The sequence below is a fragment of the Vulpes vulpes genome, chromosome 14 (assembly GCF_048418805.1).
Source record: "Vulpes vulpes isolate BD-2025 chromosome 14, VulVul3, whole genome shotgun sequence".
NCBI lineage: Eukaryota > Metazoa > Chordata > Mammalia > Carnivora > Canidae > Vulpes > Vulpes vulpes.
Genome location: NC_132793.1, coordinates 3,787,087 through 3,807,644, shown reverse-complemented (window position 1 = coordinate 3,807,644; position 20,558 = coordinate 3,787,087). Strand labels below are relative to the sequence as shown.

Genomic DNA, 20,558 nt, shown 5'->3' with positions numbered 1-20,558 from the left:
GGATGAAAGGCCTTGGTTCTCCATTTGGTGACTCAAGTAAGTTGTTTACTACCACACTTAGAGAGTGTTTCTTGCTATATAGATCAAGCAGTGTCCTAGCAGGCTGACTACCTTTTTCACTCTTAGGTACACCATGATCAATCATCCACTCCTAAAGATCTCTGCGTCCCAGAGAATTCTGATTATTGACACGTCCCTACTGCTGTGTGGTTGACATACCTACTTTGCCTTTGACAACTAAGTGCTGCCACTTGGCCTCTGCTATACTGAGATTCAGGCATCACATTGAAATCAAGGAGCCTGTCCCAAGGGTGACATCCCCTATAGTCATACTTGGCCTGAAAAAACAGCAACCAAAAAGGTTTTCAGAGATGCCAATGGCCCCTCACTAATGTATTTATCAAAGTCCTTGGAATCCATTCCCATGTAGGTGTTCTCCACATTTCTGCTACTATGTATTAGCAAAGGCCTTTAGCTGTTTTGGTGATTAAGCTATTTCCTCCTGGGTCACACTGTATACCTGATGTCCTCCCCACCTCCATCATGCTGAGACTTGATTCTAGTTAGGGGTCTCCTGGCAACAGGGAGTGGTTAGGGTGGGTTGGGAGAAGGAGCAGCCCCTTTCAAGGTGTCTGCCCCAAATGAGGGTATCACAGGGCTTTTAAGCTGACAGAGACAGGTCTTCTTGGACAGTGGAAGGGAATCTACTGCTGCTACTAAGAGAGGCTCAGGATGACTCAGACTTTAACATTGTCAATTTCTTGAGGTCCAATAAGATGTTTTTATTTCATGTTTCAAGGATCTCATTTTTCCCCTATTAATGACCTTATTTTCATAAGAGAAACTTGGCAAGACTGTGAATTCAGCTACCATTTTAATCAGCAACTTGCACTATTACATTTTGTGTTTGATTTTCAGCAACGTCAGCCCTGAGGTTATAAGAAAGAAGAGATTCTTTTAGGGCTGTCATGGAGGCTGTCTGCTTCTTAGACCATGACTTGAGGTGGAAGTTAACAGACCTGAGCTTGTCATTTTCTCTCTGTAAGCACTCAAGGGCACTCAGAAACATTCATCCCACACCATAGCCCTTGTAGTCATCATTACTGACACGCAACAAGAGCGGAAGCCACTTGAGCTCGCAAGGCACGTGCTCCAGTTGGCACTTCATCACAGTCAACCACAGATGATAGCTTGATTAATTGTGGTGGTACTGCATGTCATGGGTTACAAGCAGCACATTTCTCATTGGCAAGGAGCTCAGCATGACACTCCAGTCTAGGGACATGACCACATCAGTTCCCAGATCCCATCTTCAGGACTCTGTCTCTTGGGACCACTCCTAGAATTCTGTAGTAGTTAGTGCCTAATCAGGAGACAGAAACTACAGTAGGTGACACTCTGGAAGTTAAACATAGGAACAATGAACTATAATAAAAGACCAACTATAAGATATAAAGCAACTCTGTGTGATAACCTGGGGTGAGAGAGAGAGTACTCAAGAAAGGGCATACTTGGCATTCAAGACCTCATCGGAGCAGCTGTGGTTTTGCCGTGGAACAGCAGAGAAGTTTAGCCAGACAGGAACTTGTCTGGAGTTGCTGGGTGAACAGTAGGTAATACCCTGGACTGTAGGCAAGAAGCAGGAGATGTGGGTGTGCACTGGAAATTTGGATACCAGTGGGAACAGAGGTGTTCAGAGCTCATGGGCTATGTGGAGGGAAATAGGTCTTGCTGAAGGAGCAGCCACTTTGTGTAGGGCCCCTCACCCCCAAGCTACAGAGATGCTGTGCTTGGTCTGCTGGGGCCCTAGTTTCTCTGTCAAGAAGGCTGCGGATACAGCATCTCCAGTCTCAGGCTGTACTGTTGCAGAGAGACCACATTTGTGGCCTGTGGTTTAGGCAGACTCCATCGGCTATCCCCATATTGAGTATGTGGTTGCTCTCTGTATGACATCATAGACCCAGATGACATCATAGACACATAGTTCATTGGAGTCCACGGGTGTCACTATTTTACCATTTGGAGTGAAGTGTATGAACTTTACCTCCTTTTACCTTCCTCCATTTCTGGCGCCCCCAGACTGTTATTTTTTGTTTCAACCATCAAACATCATTTAAAATGTTCTAAAGGAAATACTATATTACCTATACTTTTACTCTGTTACTCTTTTTTCTTCTTGATGTTCTAAGTTTCCTTCTTTTATTATTTCCTTTTTCTTCAGAGAACTTCCTTTAGCTTATTCCTCTAGGATAGGTCTGCTGGTGACAAATTCTCTTGGTTCTCTTTTGTTTGAGAATGTCTCTATTTCCCCTTCATTCAAGGAGGATTTTTTTTTTTTTCTGGCTCTAGAATTTGGGTTGACAGTTCTTTTATTTCAGGCCTTTCAGAATATACCATTTACTCCTCCTGGCCTCAAGTTTCTGAGGAGGAATTTGCTGTCATTAGAATGGTTTTTACCCTTGAAGTAAGGTGTCACTTCTCATTGTTTTCAAGATTTTTTTCTTTGTTTTCAGAGTTCAGAAGTTTGATGTATTTTGGTGAGAGTTTCTTTGGTTTTATCTCGTTTGGGGTTCACTAGCTCTCTGAATCTGTAGGTTTTGTGTCTTTTGCCAGATTGAAGTTTTCAGCCATTATTGAAGTACTGTTTGAGCTTATTAGTCCCCTTTTACTTCTCTTGCCAGGACTCTGATGACATGAATGTTATACTTTGTTAGTCCCACAGGTTTCTGAGGCTCTGTTCATTTTTTCAGCCTGTTTTCTCTCTGTAGTTCAGACTGGGAATTTCAGTTATTTTATCTTCAGATTGATTGATTCTTTTTTCTGTCCCTTCATCCTGCTCTTGAGCCCATCCATTGAGTTTTGAAAATTTTGGTTATAGCATTTTTCAGTTCCGAAATTTCCATTTGGGGAGCTCCTTCGTAGCTCAGTCTGTTGAGTGTCTGCCGTCGGTTCAGGTGATGATCTCAGGGTTCTGGGATTGAGCTGTGCATCGGGCTCCCTCCTCAGTGGGAAGTCTGCTTCTCTCTCTTCCTCTGTGCCTCCCCTCCTGCTCATCCTCTGTCTCGAATAAATAATAAAATCTTTTAAAAAAAATTTCCATTTGGTGGTTCTTTTTTCCCCTGAATTTTTTATTTGTTTCAAGCATATCATAAGTGTTCATTGAAACAGTTTTATGATGGCTGCTCTAAAATCTTTGTCAGATAATCCAAGAGGCACCTGAGTGCCTCGGTGGTGAGTGTCTGCCTTTTGGCTCAGGTTTTGATCCCGGAGTTCTGGGATCGAGTCCTGCCTCTCCCTCTGCCTATGTCTCTGCTTCTTTCTCTGTGTCTTTCATGAATAAATAAATAAAATCTTTAAAAAACCCCCATAATTCCAACATTTTTTTTGCATCTTGGTTGGCATCTATGATTTTATTTTCAGTTTGAGATCTTCCTATTTCTTGGTATGACAAATGAGTTTTGATTGAAATGTGAACTTTTTAGGGTCTGTTATGAGAGCCTGGGTTGATTAAACCTGTTTTAATTGGGTTTCTTTGATACTGCTCAGCAGGGGAAGTGGGTAGATAGAAGGCCAGGTTGCTTACTCTGTCTTGACCTCAAAGGGGGAGCTTTTCATTAGTCCTTGGGAAGGGTGATAATTGGGATCCCCACTAGGCCATCACTGCTATCTCCTTAAGAGATAGCAGTGCCTGGGATAGATAGGATGCCTTGTTACTGTTCTCATGGCTTCCACTGCCACCATGGGCAAGGGTGGCCTCCTTGCTGTCAGGCAGTGGTGAATGTCCCAACTCTTCCCGAAGGCTTCCTCAGACATCACCCAGCAGGTAGGGAAAGTAAATAAACTATGGCACACTCACACATAATGGTGGTGTACCCAGCAATAACAAGGATGAACTAATGAAACATGCAACAACATGGATGCCTCTCAGAGGCATTATGATGAGTGAAAGAAGTCAGACTAGAAAAGTTACATAGTATATAATTTCATGTATATGACATCTGGAAAAGGCAAAACAAGAGGGATAAAAGTAGATCTGTGGTTGCTAGGCTAGGGGAGGGGAAGGGGCTAATCAGAAGAGGTGTGGGGCAGCTGGGAGGAGGGGGCATTCTTCTGTATCTCTGTTCTCTTGGTGGCTACACAATTGTGTCTGTTTATCAAAATTCATAGAGCCATATACTTAAAAGGTAAATAGTAGTGTATGTAAATTGTAGCTTAATTGAAAAAATAAAACTCACTGTAGGCTAGTACTGCTGAAAGATGGAGGTTTGAGGAGTATCAGGGGTCATCTTAATGGGTGCCAATCGACATATCTTTAATGAGTAGAGCCCACCGGCCCGTTATATGGATCTGTGCGTTGCATTTAGTGCACACAGGGTGCATATGCTCAAAGAATGCCTACCCAAATGTGGCATTCCCAGAGTGGGCAGTTGAATAGGTAAGGGTTAACTTGTAATTCTCTGAATTCCATGAATATTAAGGACCCTCTGTCCTACTCTGCTTTGAATTCAGCACATCTGTTTGCTGTTTTCCTGCCTAATGTATTTATATAAAACAGTAACCATCACCAGTAACATATTCTGAAATGTTATTTCATACTGTAAAACACCCAAGTCTATTTATAACCTACCAGGCGATCATGAATTGTGGTGTTATGTACCATTTTATTTTATGTCTTCTGAGCTGCAAGGGGTCATGATAAGCCTCCAGTGTGGTCAGGCCTGTGCTGGGGAGAACTGGTGTTGGGATGCATGACAGCTAGCAAAGGTGACCTTTGAAGTTGTGTTCCATGCATAAAGGGAGGTGGTCCTGGTGGATGGTTCTCCCTTTTGGGTTATCCCCATAGCTTGGCCAAAAAGAGAGCTTTAAACTGAGCTTTTTCCATCTGCCAGAGAGGAGAGTCATAGTGACAACGATGAGAAGGGCAGGCCTCTTGTCATTTAACTGAGAAGGGTGCCTCTGTAGCTATAATTTTTGGTCGTTTTGTACCTAGACGTTTTTCTCCCCGCTTTGCAGGTGAGGAAACAAAGACCCAGGGAAATAGATTTTTCCCTGAAAGAACCGCAAAATATATAGTCGGGTAGGTTGGTATCTATGAATGTATTTATTTCCTTTCCATTTAGTGTATTATGTGTCAAGCATGCCAGACACATTCCCACCTCAGGGCTTTGGTGTTGCTGTTCTGCTGCCTGAAAACCATCTTTTGCCAAATGCCACTATGGCTCACGCCATCAGGAGCTTCCTGTGTTTAACATCACCTTCTAGGCGATGCTCACCTGACCTATCCCATTGAAAGGGGTAACCCTCCCTCCCTGCCTCTGCCTCCCCCCACACCTATCTCACCTCCCTCCCGCCCTTCCTTACCATAACACTTATTTTCGGATGCATTATGTAATTTATTTTATTTTATTTTATTTTTTTTAAAATTTTTTTTTAAATTTTTATTTATTTATGATAGTCACAGAGAGAGAGAGAGAGAGAGGCAGAGACACAGGCAGAGGGAGAAGCAGGCTCCATGCACCGGGAGCCTGACGTGGGACTCGATCCCGGGTCTCCAGGATCGCGCCCTGGGCCAAAGGCAGGCGCCAAACCGCTGCGCCACCCAGGGATCCCTGTATTTTATTTTAAAAAAAACTCTCTCACCTGTGTACTGGTGTATTGTAAGAGAAATCAGCACATGAAATAGCACCCGACACAGAATAGATGCTCTATAAACATTTGAATGAATGAAAAAATGAGTTTTTCAATAGGTGGAAACTAAACTGGAATCCTCTATTTAATGTCATCCTGAGCAGTGCTAAATCTACCACTTTTTTTTTCTTTTAGATTTTATGTATTTATTCATTAGAGATACAGAGAGAGAGAGGCAGAGACACAGGCAGAGGGAGAAGCAGGTTCCCTGCAGGGAGCCCGATGCGGGACTCGATCCCGGGATTCCAGGATCACATCCCGAGCTGAAGGCAGGTGTTCAGCCGCTGAGCCGCCCAGGCGTCCCTGTTCTACCACCTTTTGTTTGAAATATTTTACTGAATAAACCGAGTTAATGGTGATATCCTGACAGCTGATGAGACTCAAGTGTGCCAGAATGTACAGTATTTTCTAAGCCAGGGAGAGCGGGAGATGCATGCTGCCAACTTTCTTGGCCAGCGAGAGCTCTCCGGTGTGTCCTGTGGCCTCTCTTCTAGCTGTTTCTTTTGCATTCCAACAGTTTTGATCTCAAATGAATGTGAAAAAGCATGCTAGTACTTGAGCTGTATTGTCTTAAGAACCAGTGGAAGATAATCTTGCTATATCTTAAAATGCTAATTTATGAGCTCTGTAGGCCCTTCAAAGAAATGGGCGAGAGAACAGGGCAAAGATCAGGTACAGAGGCCATCATCGACACTGTGTTAGCCTGGAGGGGGTGACCAGCGGTGAGAAAAGGGGAGCTGAAGAAACTCTACATCAAGACCTTTCAGTATTTGAAGAAAACAAATTACAGTGCCACTGCCAGAGGAACTAATCAATTCTGACCCTTTTCAGTGCTGATGCAGTTGTCTATCCCAGCAGTGTGTCCCAGGAAAGGTGGATTATCGTGGAGTCACAGCCTATGAGAGATACAGTAAGGTAGAAATCACCACTAGTCAAAATTACCCTTAAAATTCCTCAGGTGGGCACCATGTTGCTATTATACTATTCAATTAGCTCTTACCACCTAACAAACAACCCCAAACATGGTGGCTTAAAATGACAACCATCTATTTAGGCTTAGGATGCTATGGGTCAGTATTTTAGGCTGGGCTCAGTTGAGAGGGTCTCGTCTTGGCTGGGCTTATTCATGTATCTGTGGGGACTGGCTGAACTAAGGTGCTGTCCCTAGAGGGCTTGTCTTGGCTCCACATGGTCTCTTGTCCTCCAGGTGGCTAGCTTGGACTTGTTCTCATGGCTGGGGTGGAGCAGAAACATATGAAGTTCTTGAGTGCTAGGCTTGGAACCAGCTCACTATCACCAATGCCACTCTGTCACCCAGAGTTGAGGGGCAGATAAAAAATGTCTCCAGATCTTAATGGGAAGAGCAGCCAAGTCCATTGCAAAGGCTGCTGGAAACATGGAGGTATGAAGGATTGAGGCTGGTGTTTACAGCCTGCTAACAGTGTCTCTCAGTACCTCAGACTCAGTTGGTTTTTCTTTGGGTATTGAAGCTTATCTTATTTCCTTGCTTGGTCAACACATGCAATAGGGGACTTGTCTGTTCAGTGCATGGTGCACGAAAAATCCTGCTAGCACTGGGATTATGCTCAGCAGTGAGGTGCTCATTGTGTGAGAACTAAGTGGGCTTCAGGTTTGCTCATTTTACTCTGCTTTTTGCTTATGGAGTTGACGTCTGGGGCATTGCTGAGAGATTTAAATGATTATTTTCTTTCTTTCTTTTTAATGTTTATTTATTCATGAGAGAGAGAGAGAGAGAGAGAGAGAGAGAGAGAGAGAGGCAGAGACATAGAGGGAGAAGCAGGCTCCTTGCACGGAGGCTGATATGGGACTTGATCCCAGGACTGCAATCTTGCCCTGAGCCAAAGGCAGATGCTCAACTGCTGAGCCACCCAGGCATCCCTGAAATGATTATTTTCATTTTTGTTCAACCTCACCACATGTTGTGGCTCTGCTGTATAAAATTTGGGGTTTCTGAGAGATGAAAGACTGGAGCAGCACAGTGTGGTCTGTGTCAAGTGAGGAGTCTCTTTACCCTGGAGTTCTGTGGACATGAGTCTCACCTGCTCCTCATACCTGACAGTGTAGGGACACAGGAGCTAGGGGGTGTCCTCGCTTTCATTGGTCCCTGCTTATGGTTGACTTCTTTCTTGGGGGACAGGGTGGGCAGTCACTGGATGGGTCACTAAATCTGCCACGGGGCAGACACAGCTCTAAATAAGGCTAAATAAGGCTCAGTGATGCCACTGCAAACCTGTAAAAATTCTCATCTCTTTAGGCTGATAGATGACTCAGGCTGACCAAAGGGAAACTGATGAACTTGGAAAAGGAAACAAGAGAGAAACATCAATGACTGTAGTGGATTGTTCCCCTTTTGCGCTTATGATAAGAGCCTGTTGGTAGTATCTCTTTTACCCTCCTTGTTTATCCCCATTTTACAAATGAGGATCCTATAGTGAGAGGAACTTGCTGCGGCCATATGGGGAGCCTGATGCGGGACTTGATCCCAGGATCCTGGCATCATGACCTGAGCCAAAGGCAGACACTCAACTACTGAGCCACCTGGGAGTCCCAACTACTGATTTTTAAACTATCTCCATAGTTTTGCCTTTTCCAGAAAGTCAGATAGTTGGAATCATATAGGATGTAGCCTTTTCTGGCTTGCTTCTTCCACTTAGTACTATATGTTGAAGGTTCCTCCATGTTTTTTCATGGCATGATAGCTCATTTTGTTTTAGTGCTGGATGATACTCCATTGTCTGGATGGACCACAGTTTATCCATTTGCCTACTGAAGGACATTTTGGTTGCTTCCAAGTTTTAGCCATTATGATGAAGGCTGCTATAGACATCCATGGGTAGGTTTTTGTTTGAATGTAAGGTTTTGGCTTATTGGGTAATGATTTAGCCATCCCCTATGCTGTTGTTATTATTATTATTAGTTTTTACATTTTAAAAGTTGTAAGATACACATAACATACAATATATCCTTTCAACCACTCTTAAGTGTGCAATATAGTGGCACTGAGTACATTCACATTATTGTACACCCAGCTCTCTTTTAAAGTTACTATGTTCCAGGGCTCCTGGCTGGCTCAGCTGGAAGAGCATGCAACTCTTAATCTCTGGGTTGTGAGTTTAAGCTCTATGCTGGGTGTAGAGATTACTCAAATAAATAAACAAACTTGGGATCCCTGGGTGGCGCAGCAGTTTGGCGCCTGCCTTTGGCCCAGGGCGTGATCCTGGAGACCCGGGATCGAATCCCACATCAGGCTCCCGGTGCATGGAGCCTGCTTCTCCCTCCGCCTGTGTCTCTGCCTCTCTCTCTCTCTCTGTGACTATCATAAATAAATAAAAAATTAAAAAAAAAAATAAAAAAAAAAATAAACAAACTTAAAAAAGAAGAAAAACTTGAAAAGAATGAAGTAACCATATTCCAGCAAACCCCAGTTTGCTGGAGGGCCAAAGAGGAAGTAGGGCTCTGAGAGGTCCCCACGGCACAGCAGGTGACAGACTGTTGTTTGGGAAACTTTTAGCTGAAACAGTGGATTCAGCACTAGATTGTTCCTGAAAAGTTCAATGTGTTTAACATGTTGGGTACATATCTCCACAGCCTTCTCTTTCAGGGCCCCAAACATTCATTTTTAGAACCTATCTGTGGCATTTCCATGCTCTTTCTTTGCCCAGGCCCCTTTATGGGTTGTTTTTTAAAAGGGAGGCTTTGGAAATAATCACTTTCTTCCTGCAACTTTCTCCCGCCTCCCTGTTCACTTTCCTGTAAGCTGCACACTCGTACCTAAGAGTATTACTAGCCTGGGGGGCTCTGAGGAGGTGGGGGCAGCATATGTGGCAAGATGGAGGAGGCGAGGGGTCCTTTAAGCTCTCCGCATAGCAAACCCTCAGAATGGCAAGGAGGTGAGCACTTGGCAATGAGGCTTGCCAATCAGGTGGTCTTCCCAGAGCCTCCCCTGACATGCCTGCTTTCTCAACCTTGTGCCTCAGTTTCCCCATTAGCCCAGCGGGGATAATACGACCTGCTACTGCCTTGATTCAAAGTAAGAAAAATTAGTAGTGGCCCTTTGAGGTTTCTCTGAGAAATGTGCCATCTCCCTGGAGGAAGGTGTCAGTTGGCTCATTATCTTGCCGGCAGGGATCAGCTGCTCCTAAAAGGCGTCAATTTTGCTGTGATCACAGAACAGGCTGCAGAGAGAGCAAAATAATCATTGTGGCACGTGTGTCAGAAACGTAACTCTCTTTTTCTGGAATTTCTATTTTGAAGCCCTACACTTGTCCGCGGCAGTCTGGACTTCTTTTCTCCTTCCCCCAAGGATGGGCTGATTTCAGGAGGCACATGGTGCTCAGCCCTCAGGGACCCCCAGGACCCAAGTTAAGTTTTCCTGGTTGCTCTGGGGCCCCTCTGTGGGGCTCAGGTATTCACTCTGCAGTGTGGGAACCATGTAGGCTTCCTCCATCTTGCTTGCCTGGACATGCATCATGGGCTGTTTTTGCTCTGTCCTGGGCCCTCACCTGATTGCCCCAGGAAGTGGGGTTCAGGTCACCCCCCTATTCAGCTCTTCCTGAAGCCAACTTTGGAAGGCTTTTTTTCCTTTCACTACTTCTTCCTCCCACCTCCTCCCAATTCAGGGGCCATCATAAAAGAGGATTGGGAAATGGATTTCCTCCTTAGGCTTTAGGCTCTGGAATCCAGAAGACTTTATTCTGTTTGTATCATAGCAACTCCAGGGAGAGCCCTGCCTACCCATCTCCTCCTGCACTTGTTGGAGCCAGCTTTGGGTAGCACTGTGGGCCTGACAGCTTTCTAGGGCCCCCAGACCTGCCCAGTGTGTGCACTTGGCCATCTGCATAGCCAGCACCTCACTGCTGTCAGGAGGACCTCAGGTGTATGACAGCTCTCTCGCTGTGTGTGTGTGTGTGAGTGTGTGTTTATATTTTATTTGTTCACGAGAGACACACAGAGAGAGGCAGAGACACAGGCAGAGGGAGAAGCAGGCTCTCTGTTCAGGGAGCCTGATGTAGGACTCGATCTCAGGACCCGGGGATCATGACCTGAGCCAAAGGCAGACACTCAACTGCTGTGCCTCCCAGGTGCCCCTGATGTGTGTTATATTTGATCTCTCATCATTCCTCCTTGGTATCAAGCTCACCTGCCCCATGACACACATTTTATAGCTTCCCTCATCTCATCTTTCTCTCTCCCCTACGAGTGTTCCCTGGGATTACCTCCCAAACAGATTCCTCGTGATGACATCTTTTTTTTGAGGAACCTCACATGAGATAGCATTTCTTTTCAGAAGCAGTGACTGGGGCCTGCTGACTGACATCTTTTTTTTGAGGAACCTCACATGAGATAGCATTTCTTTTCAGAAGCAGTGACTGGGGCCTGCTGACTGATGCTGATGGGGGAAGAGGTGGGGTAGGAGGGAAGAAAGGGTGGGGAGGACTCACTGGTTAATAGTGCACAATATCAAGGCTTATCTGTAGAAACCCGGATAAGTGGAATACTTACTCCCTGCCTGGTGCTGCACTCAGTGTTCTCATAGACTATTTCAGATGATCCTCCCTTGGCTCTGGCAGAGTGACCTGTTCTCAGAACTGAGGGATCTGGGTCTCAGGGATACCTGCCAGGAAGCCAAGGAAGCAGGGACAGGAACTCAGTCTGATGGTTCCCCTGGGAAGCTAGTAGAAAGGACACAGCATCTTGAGGTGAGCCATTGTCTTCCCTCAACATCAACACTGAGGAATACCAGTACCCTCTAATGATCTCTAAAGATTTTTGTCTTTAAATCTTCCTTCAGAAAATGATAACATGTCAAATGTTTTGAGGCGAGTGGCATGGTGGCGTGAGAGCCATAACTTTAGGTCTATGTGGAACGGAGGATGGAAGAGTTGGTTTCAGGATTAAAAAAAGACTGGCTTGGGGCCCTTGGGTGGTTCACTCGGTGAAGTGTCTGCTTTCTGCTTTTGGCTCAGGTCATGATCCCAGGGTCCTGGGATCAGTGGAGAACCTGTTTCTCCTTCTCCTTCTTCCTCTGCCTGCTGCTTTAACTTACATTCTCTCTCTCTGTTGAGTAAATAAATAAAATCTTAAAAAAAGGAAGACTGGCTTGTAGCATTTGCCAACTTCTGTGGTGTGAATACCCCCACCACAGCCAGTCCCAGGCTATGAACATGACATCACAGAACCTGAAGTTGGGAAGATACAGTGACATGGAGTGCCGCACCATTACATGGCATTTCCATGAAGCCAATGCAGTCAACATAACTAACCCCAGAGCACTGATAATGGTAAGATATAATAAAATATAATTAGCAAGTGATGAGCTTTAAGTATTTAGTACCTTTTTTTTTAATTGAGGTAAAATCATGTAACATTAAACTTACCATTTTAACTATTTTAAAGTGGACATTTCGGCAGCATTCAAGTACATTCATAATGTCATACCACTGCCAGAACATTGTCATCACTGCAATAGGAAGCCTTGCACCCAGACGGTTATCCACGCATATACCTGTCCATCCCTGGCAACCATTGTAGTCTGCTTTCTCTGCCTATGAATTTACCTAGTCTAGATTCTTCATATAAATGGAATGCTACAATATGTGACCTCTTGGGTCTGGCTTCTTTCACTCAGCATCATATGTTCAAGGTTCATCCCTGTGGTAGCATGTGTCAGCACTTCGTTCTCATTATGGCTGAAAAATACACCATTGCATGCATCTTGTTTATCCATTCATCTGTCAGTAGAAACTTGGGTTGTTTTCACTTTTTGGCTGTGTTGAATTGTGCTGCTATAAGAAGCATTCATGTACAAGTTTTTATTTGAACCCTTATTTTCAGTTCTTTGGGGTGTGTACTGAGAAGTTGAATTACTGGGTCATATGATAGTTCTATGTGTCACTTTTTTTTTTAATTTTTTTTTTTTGATAGTCACACACAGAGAGAGAGAGAGAGGCAGAGACATAGGCAGAGGGAGAAGCAGGCTCCATGCACCGGGAGCCCGACGTGGGATTCGATCCCGGGGCTCCAGGATCGCACCCTGGGCCAAAGGCAGGCGCTAAACCGCTGTGCCACCCAGGGATCCCTATGTGTCACTCTTTGAGGAGCCTCCAAAATGTTGTTCACCATCTACATTCCCAGAAGTGGCACTCAACATGTTCTGATTTCCTTACATCCTCAGCAACGCTTGTCATTTCCAGCTTGTTGTTATTGCTGTAGACATGCTAGTTCGTGTGAAATCGTATCTCATTGTGTTTTTGCTTTACATATTTCTAGTGACTGATTGTATTGAGCATCTTTGCATGTGTTTTTGGCTCTTTATATCTTCCTTGGAGAAATGTGTATTCAAGTTCTTTGCTCATTCTTTAGTGAGTAATTGCCTTTTTGTTGTTGTGAAAATTCTTTAGGTATTCTGGACATACCAGATAGATGATTTGCAAATACTTTCTCTAATCCTGTGAGTTGTCTTTTCACCAGTCCTTTGATGCACAAAAGTTTAATTTTGGTAAAAAAAAAATTTAAAAAGTTGGTATAAAGTTAAATTTTAAAAGTTTACTATAAAATTATATAAAACATGATTTTTTTAAATTATTATTTATTTATGATAGTCAGAGAGAGAGAGAGAGGCAGAGACAAGGCAGAGACATAAGCAGGCTCCAGGCACCGGGAGCCCGATGTGGGACTCGATCCAGGGTCTCCAGGATCACGCCCTGGGCCAAAGGCAAGCGCCAAACCGCTGCGCCACCCAGGGATCCCTATAAAACATGATTTTAAAAGGTTTTTTAAAAATGGCTTATGCTTTTGATTCTAAATCTAAGAACTCGTTGCCAAATCCAAGGTCATGAAGATTTACTCCTATGTTTTCTTTTCAGAGTTTTGTAGTTTTACCTCTTGCATTTAGTTAGGTCTTTGATCAATTTTGAACTAACTTTTGTACATGAAGTGAGATAGGGAGTTCAACTTCAACTTCATTCTTTTGCATGTGAATATCCAGTCATATACCTTTGTTTTTTTTATAAGTTTATATAATCTAACTCTTAATTATGGCCATATTTAACAACTGGCTTGCAAAATTCCTGAAAATCAGCTCTTATGAGCTAGTGTGAGCTGGTATGAACCAGTATGAACCAGTTCCTGCATGCCACTACTTCTTCCTTACCCAGTTTGATGCAAAAGTCTGGAATATATCTTTTGTTTCTCTTAAGGAGATGAGTTGGGGGGGGGGTGATCGAAATGTGCTTATGAAGCTCCTAGGGCATGGGTGTCTGAGCAAAAAGCATCTGGAGACCCCCATTCATGTAGCCATGGGCCTGTCCTTCCTCTTCCCATTGTTTCTGGCTTTCCCTCCCATAGTTTGTAGAACCTGGCTGGATCTCTCTTGCTGTCTTGCCAGATATTTTCCCAGCCCTCTGGCTGAGAGGGAGCTAATTGTGCCCCAGTTGGATCTGGAGGGGTTTTGGAAGCCCCACCTCTGAGCAGAAACCCAAGCCTAGTCCTGGGGTTGAGGAAGTGCTCCTTATCCTGGTGGGTAACCAGATAAAATACAGGCTGCCATTACATTTGGATTTCAGGTAAATAATGCATAATTTTTAGTATAAGCATGACCCATGCAAGATTGGGATATACTTACACTAAAGAACTATGCATTGTTTATCTGAAATTCATTTAGCTAGGAGTCTTCTATTTTCATTTGCTAAATCTGTTAGGCTTCCCTTCAGTTCCATTTTCTTCCTCATTGTCCTCATCCAACAGCAGAGACTAAGAACTCCAGAGTGAAGAGAGCCTAGGGAGGTGCTGTTTCTCTGCCCATTTTACAGATCTGAGAACCAAGTCCCAGCATGGAACCAGTATGGACTTTGAGGACCTTGCTGAGCTACACGACTTTTCTTTTTCATGAAGTCAGCACATTTCCTGAGTGTCCCCTCTACACTGTGCTGCGTGTTGGGGATTGACAGTGACAACAAGCCTACCATGGACCTGTGTAGAGGGCAAGAGTCAAGAGTTCCCTTAGGGCATGTGAAGTAAGAGGCAGTATTCAGACAGCCTTGTGTCCAGATCCTGCTTTGCCATGTATTAGCTGCATGTCAAGTACTTCTCTCTGAGCCTCTGTCTTCCCTTTCGTAGTGTGGGGTAGCAGTACTTCTCTCAGGGGATTGTTACCAGGCTTCAGTGGGATGATGAAATGCCAGGTGGGGGCAGGGAAGAATTTATTGCATGATGAGAAAAGAGAGGTACCCATGGTAAAGTTTGGTTGTTGCCTACAGGTTGCCAGGCATCCTGGGCCACCCAGATGATACAGAATGGAGGTGCCAGAACTCACTCGCCATGCCTCGCCTGCCAGGGACCAGCCAGCTCCTGCTCCTGGACAGCCAGGAGCCCCAGGTGGGCAGGTCTCACCTCACCTGACCCTGGGTCCTGTCATTCTGCCACCGGAGCAGGGTCTGGCCCCTACGGTGTTCCTGAAGGCCCTGCCCATTCCATTGTACCACACAGTGCCTCCAGGGGGCCTCCAGCCACGTGCCCCTCTAGTGACACGCAGCCTGGACGGTGGCAGTGTACCCTTTATTCTCAGCCCCCTGCTGCGGCCTGAAGGACCAGGCCCTACTCAGGTGGGGAAGCCAGCAGCCCCGGCGCTCACCGTGAACATCGTGGGCACTCTGCCTGTCCTGTCACCAGGCGTGGGGCCCACGCTGGGTAGCCCTGGCAAGGTACGGAATGCCGGCAAGTACCTTTGCCCACACTGTGGCCGGGATTGCCTGAAGCCCAGTGTTTTGGAGAAGCATATCCGGTCCCACACTGGTGAGAGGCCCTTCCCGTGTGCCACCTGCGGCATTGCCTTTAAGACCCAGAGCAACCTGTATAAGCACAGACGCACCCAGACCCACCTCAACCACTCTCGGCTGTCCTCAGAGTCCGATGGAGGTGGGGGCAGCCTCCTGGAGGAGGGGGAGAAGGCTGGAGAGAGCTCCAGAGCAGATGGCATGGGGGACAGCTGCAGCCAGAGGGTGGGTGGTGGGGCCCGACCAGAGAGACCCCTTTGTCCAGGCGCCCAAGGTGCTGGGCAGTGCTCAGTGTCTGCCATGCGTCTACCTTCTGTTACCAAGACCTTGGGTCTGAAGTTGGAAGCTGTTCCCTGTCCAGGGTCCACATTTGCTGACAGAGAGACCCCCATGGATGCTGCTGCCCATCCAGCCTCCCCTGGGCTTGCCCTGGCTGGCTGCCAGCCAAGGTTTAAGCCACCAGAGCAGACATCCCCGACTGCCAGCCGACTGTGCTCCCTGCAACAGCAGCAGATGGCGATGTCCTCAGAGAAGCCCTGGGACGCCAAAGCCTCGGAGGGTCGGCTGCGGAAGTGTGAGAGCACTGACTCAGGCTACCTGTCCCGCTCGGACAGCGCAGAGCAGCCGCCGGCCCCTGGCAGCCCTCTGGAGCACAACACCGTGTCCGAGGGGGAGGTGGCCCTGGGGCCCGGGGGACCCGGCCTGCAGTTGGAGAAGAAGCAGTTGGAGGAGCGTATCGCCTGGCTCATCTCCCACAACCAGGCTGTGGTGGACGATTCCCAGCTGGACAATGTGCGACCCCGCAAGACGGTCCTGTGCAAGCAAGGTAGCATCGACCTGCCCATGCCCTACACCTATAAGGACTCCTTCCACTTTGACATTCGGGCGCTGCAGCCTAGCCGGAGGAGGCCTGCCACTGTCAGCTCGGCCCGGTCCACTTTTATCCCTCCGGACAGGGCAAGGCCGCTCTTCTTTCACTCCGTCCCCACTCAGCTCTCCACTACTGTGGCGTGCGTGCCTGTCACCAGGAGCAACTCACTGCCCTTTGTTGAGGGCACCAGGACCTGGCAGGAACTGTTGGACCCCAGGGACGCCTGCCTCAGGAGGCAGAAACCTCTGAGCCCCAAGCCTGCCCCCACCCGACTGGTGGATGTCCTCAGCGGTCCCCCTCGGGCCTTGGTCAGACAGGCTGCTGTGGAGGACCTTCTCTTTCCCCCCACTGGAGACAGCCTGGCCCCTGCAGAAGACCCAGATGGAAACAAAGCTGCTGCTGGGGAGGGGGCAGCCAGCAAGGGCAGAGCAGCCAATAAGAAATGCAGCCAGAGGAAGCTGAAGATGTTCTCCCAGGATAAGTGGCAGGTGTATGGGAATGAGACATTCAGGAGAATCTACCAGAAAATGAAAACTAGCTGCCACGGAGGCAAGAAGGCGAAGGAGGTGACAGTGGGTAGTAGGACAGAGCTGGACTTTCCTCTCCAGGAAGAGCTACCAGGGAATGAGGGCATAGTCTCATCCCAGGACAGGAGGTACCCTGTCCATGGGGATGCACCTGTGGGGGCCAAACCAGGACCTTGCAGAAGTTCACTGGCCCCAGAGGGCTTCTTGGTGATAGAGCCCCCCAAGCAGAGGGAGATGGTCACCAGAGCAGGAGTCAGTGACCAGCCTGGGGTGAACAGGGCCACCTCACCCCCCACCTTCAACTGCAGAGAACCCCCCTGTTTGGGCAGCAAAAGCCCTTTGCTTTCTCCAGATGAAAGGCTGGGGCTGGGGTGTCAGCTGCCCCCAGCACCTGGTCCCCTCAAGGGAGGTGACCTAGAGGCTCCCACACCAGTTTTGCCAGACCCTGAGCTGGAAGGAGGCACCTGTGATGGTGGGGGAAAGGAAACCTGTCCATGGACCCACACTGTGCTAAGGCGGCCCAGCGGTAGCTCTGGGGAGCCCCAGGCCTCAGAAAACAAGCTCCCCTCAGAGAGGAAGAAGCTGAAAGTGGAGAAGCTGAGCTGCCAGGAGCAATCAGAGCCTCCAGGAACAGAAACGGAGGCCCCAGGTGGCCCTTTGCAGGCCACCTCTCTGCCATCTCAGAACCAGGACAGTGACTCTGGGGATAAGCCAGGGGGGCTACGTGAGAGCACTGATAGTGTGGCGAGGGGCAGAGCTGGGCAGCCGTGCAAGCCCTTGGAGGTTTGCGGTGCTTCTGCTGCTCCTTCTGTGGCCCCGAGGCAGGTGGGGCTGAGGGAAGAGATCTTGCCACATCCTGCAGCACCATCCCACCTGGCTGCTCAGTCTCGGGCGTCTGGTGCCCTCACTGCCCTGGTAGATACCCTCTTCCCCCCCAAGTACCTCCTCAGGTTGCCTCAGGGAGAGACCCACCCACCAGCTTCTGTGGCCCTGGGGCCAGGACAAGTCCAGGACCCTCTCTGTAGGAGAAGGTGGCCCGAAGAACAGACATCCTTTGTTGGGTCAGGGCTGGGGACCTTCCTGCCTCCCTGCCCAGCCTCGGGCTTGGTCCTTGGTGGGGCACAAAGCTTTGAGGAGGACCCCAGCTGGTCCAGGCCATGGGGCAGGAATAAGGGTGTGCAGGGAAAGGAGAAAGGAGACATGGACACTGGCACTCCAACAGCAGGACAGTCCCCTGGCTCATCTACCGGAGCCCCTAGGGAGAAAACCTCCTTCCTGCCCACCCCAACGTGTGCTACCCGGAAGAGTGGGACCCCTGACACCCGACACCCCTGCATGGGCAGGACTGCGGTGGGGGCCAGGCTGTCTGGGGGTGTCCTGAGTCCCTGTGCACTCAGCAGGGACTTGGGGGGATCTCCTGAGAATGTCCCGGAAGACCCTCCATCAGGGCCTCTGGCTGGGCTCAATTCCTGCCACTCCTTCCTCTCGGCCCCCACTCCTCCCAGCTGGCCAGAGCTGGCCTCGTGTACCCACTCAGACACCGGGTGGAGCTTCAGGGCCCACAGCCCTTTCCCATCATTGAGGGCTGAGCCCCGACTCACGTGGTGTTGCTTGAGCCGAAGCCTGCCTCTGCCCAGAGAGCAGAAGGAAAAGGCCGCTTCTGTGTACTTGGCACTGCACTTCCTTGGTGGCAGCCCCCAGGACAAGGGTCCAGATGCCCAGCCCGTGAGCAGGGCAATGGTGGGAGGACAGACGAGGACAGGCCTGGGAGAAGGAGGGCAGGTCCAGACATCAAAGGTAACATCCTCCTTTGCCTGGGGCCCCGGGGCTGGGGGAGTGTGCTTGGCAGGCAGGATTCCTAATGATGGAGAGGGGGCTTGAAGGCACCCCTGAAACGCCTGCTGTTTGTGATAATGTCTTCTCAGCCTGCTCCCAAGGGAGGTGTGGCTTCGATACGTGGCAGGATAAGATAAAGGCCAAAAGTGTACATAAAACTAAATCATGAAAAAATACATTTCAAAGGAAGGAATTTTTGTACTCAAGATCCTAGATGAGATGCTTCTCATCACTAGATACTAAATTTAACTCTGAGCTTCCTGGCAGTAGCAGCAAAAAGTGAAATGAAGTACTGCCCAGGAGAGCTCTGTGGGTGACATAAGATCGTAAACCAGAAATTGTCACTGAGAGAGAAACTCCAGGTGAAACACCATCTCTTAAATGTTTGTGAGAGTTGTTAGGGCACCTGGCTGGGTCAGATGGTAGAGCATGTGATCCTTGATCTCAGAGTTGTGAGTTTGAGCCTGACATTGGATGTAGAGATTACTTAAAACTAAAAAAAGAGAGCATGAGTTTTTATACCAGGGACTCAGGAAACTATTACTATGATCAAATGCAACTTTCGTCCACGTTTCCTGGGAGCAGTGGCTAAAATGGAAAAGGCCAGATGCTCTGGAGCTCTTACTTGGTGACTAAGTGGTAAGTTTGTGGTCCCATCTGGAGAGCGAGTCCATGCGTCTGGATTATGTCCTACTCTGGGATGTCTTGGGCCAGGGCAGCTGAAGAGGGTCCCAGATCCTCTTGTCTGACATAATCGTACGCAACAGCGGTAGGGCCTGGATTCTAGAGCCTTGTAGGCTGTTCTTTGTCCCGAGAGTGATGATTAATAAAGAATATGCTAAGTCCTAGACAGGGGATCTGAGACCCAGTTTGACCCTCCTTCCTTCCAAAGGCAGTTAGGTACTGGGTATGGAGGTTCCTGGAGAGGGGGAGTTGGGGCGGTGGGGGAGACCTGGCTGTGGTGGTCCCTGGGCCTCCAGTTTAACACCATAGGGCTTTGAGCTTTATGATGCCAACATGCCTGGTATTTTCAGCTCTCCTGCCCAGTGGCCTCAGGGATGGTGTCCCAGGAGCGGGTATCTGAGCCCGAATGGAAGAAAGGACTGCCGTGGAGGAAGGCAAAGATGTTTCGGGGGAGCGGGAAACAGAAGCTGAGTATCCGCTCCAGAAGGTAGGGTATGTGGCCACCTCTGTCTGTCTCACATGTGTCCAGTGTCAGAAACTGCAAGGGGTGATTTGCTAACCCCCAGGAAAACCTTCTCAGGGGTTCCAGAGGCATCTGTATAGGGTGAGAGTCTGGAGGTTTGTGGGTAAAGGAATCGGTTTGTTCCCCATCGGTGCAACTGCGCAGTTTCCCCAACTGTGTGCTTTTCGGGGGCACCTCTCCAAGGCCAGGAGTCCAGTAAATATTTGAAATAACTGAGTTGAAAACACATCCACCCGTTTAAGTCCTGAGGAGAGAGCGTGTTAATTATTTACAGCTTTTATTGCTTTTTTGTTTATGCAAGCGGTGCATATCCTTTGCAGAAAAGTTAGGAAATACAGGAGGAGATGGTAAAGCATCCTGGTACTGCCGCTGCTAGTAATACCACTAGCACACAGGGTGTTTCCTTCCAGACTTTTCTCTGTGATATTTGCATGCACAGCATCTCTTGACGACAGACGGGATGCATAGATTTTACTAATACCACTTTTTCATCATTGATAGTCTTGCCCCTTTTTCAGAACCTTCTAGCCGTTGGGGATGAGGGGAAAGGCCACTCTTTCACCAGGCCCAAGCCCCTCTGTGCTGCCCCAGAGGCTCTTGGATCTGGTTTTCCCATGGCCTCCTGTCTGCTCAGG

At 47.9% G+C, this 20,558-nt stretch overlaps 1 protein-coding gene across 13 annotated transcripts in view; it reads left to right on the top strand.

Moving 5' to 3' along the window:
• The window catches only part of ZNF831 (zinc finger protein 831), a 108,598-nt gene that overhangs the window by 23,586 nt on the left and 64,454 nt on the right, over window positions 1-20,558 (top strand). For 10 of the 13 annotated variants that reach the window (XM_072735508.1, XM_072735503.1, XM_072735501.1 and 7 more), the window contains 2 exons: window positions 14,967-18,677; window positions 19,751-19,887. In XM_072735508.1, the coding sequence (XP_072591609.1) occupies window positions 15,003-18,677; window positions 19,751-19,887 (3,812 nt within the window). In that variant the 5' untranslated portion in view covers window positions 14,967-15,002. Of the gene's footprint in view, window positions 1-14,519; window positions 14,724-14,966; window positions 18,678-19,750; window positions 19,888-20,558 lie in introns of all 13 variants that reach the window. The other 3 variants (XM_072735499.1, XM_072735506.1, XM_072735500.1) reach the window with 1 other exon arrangement.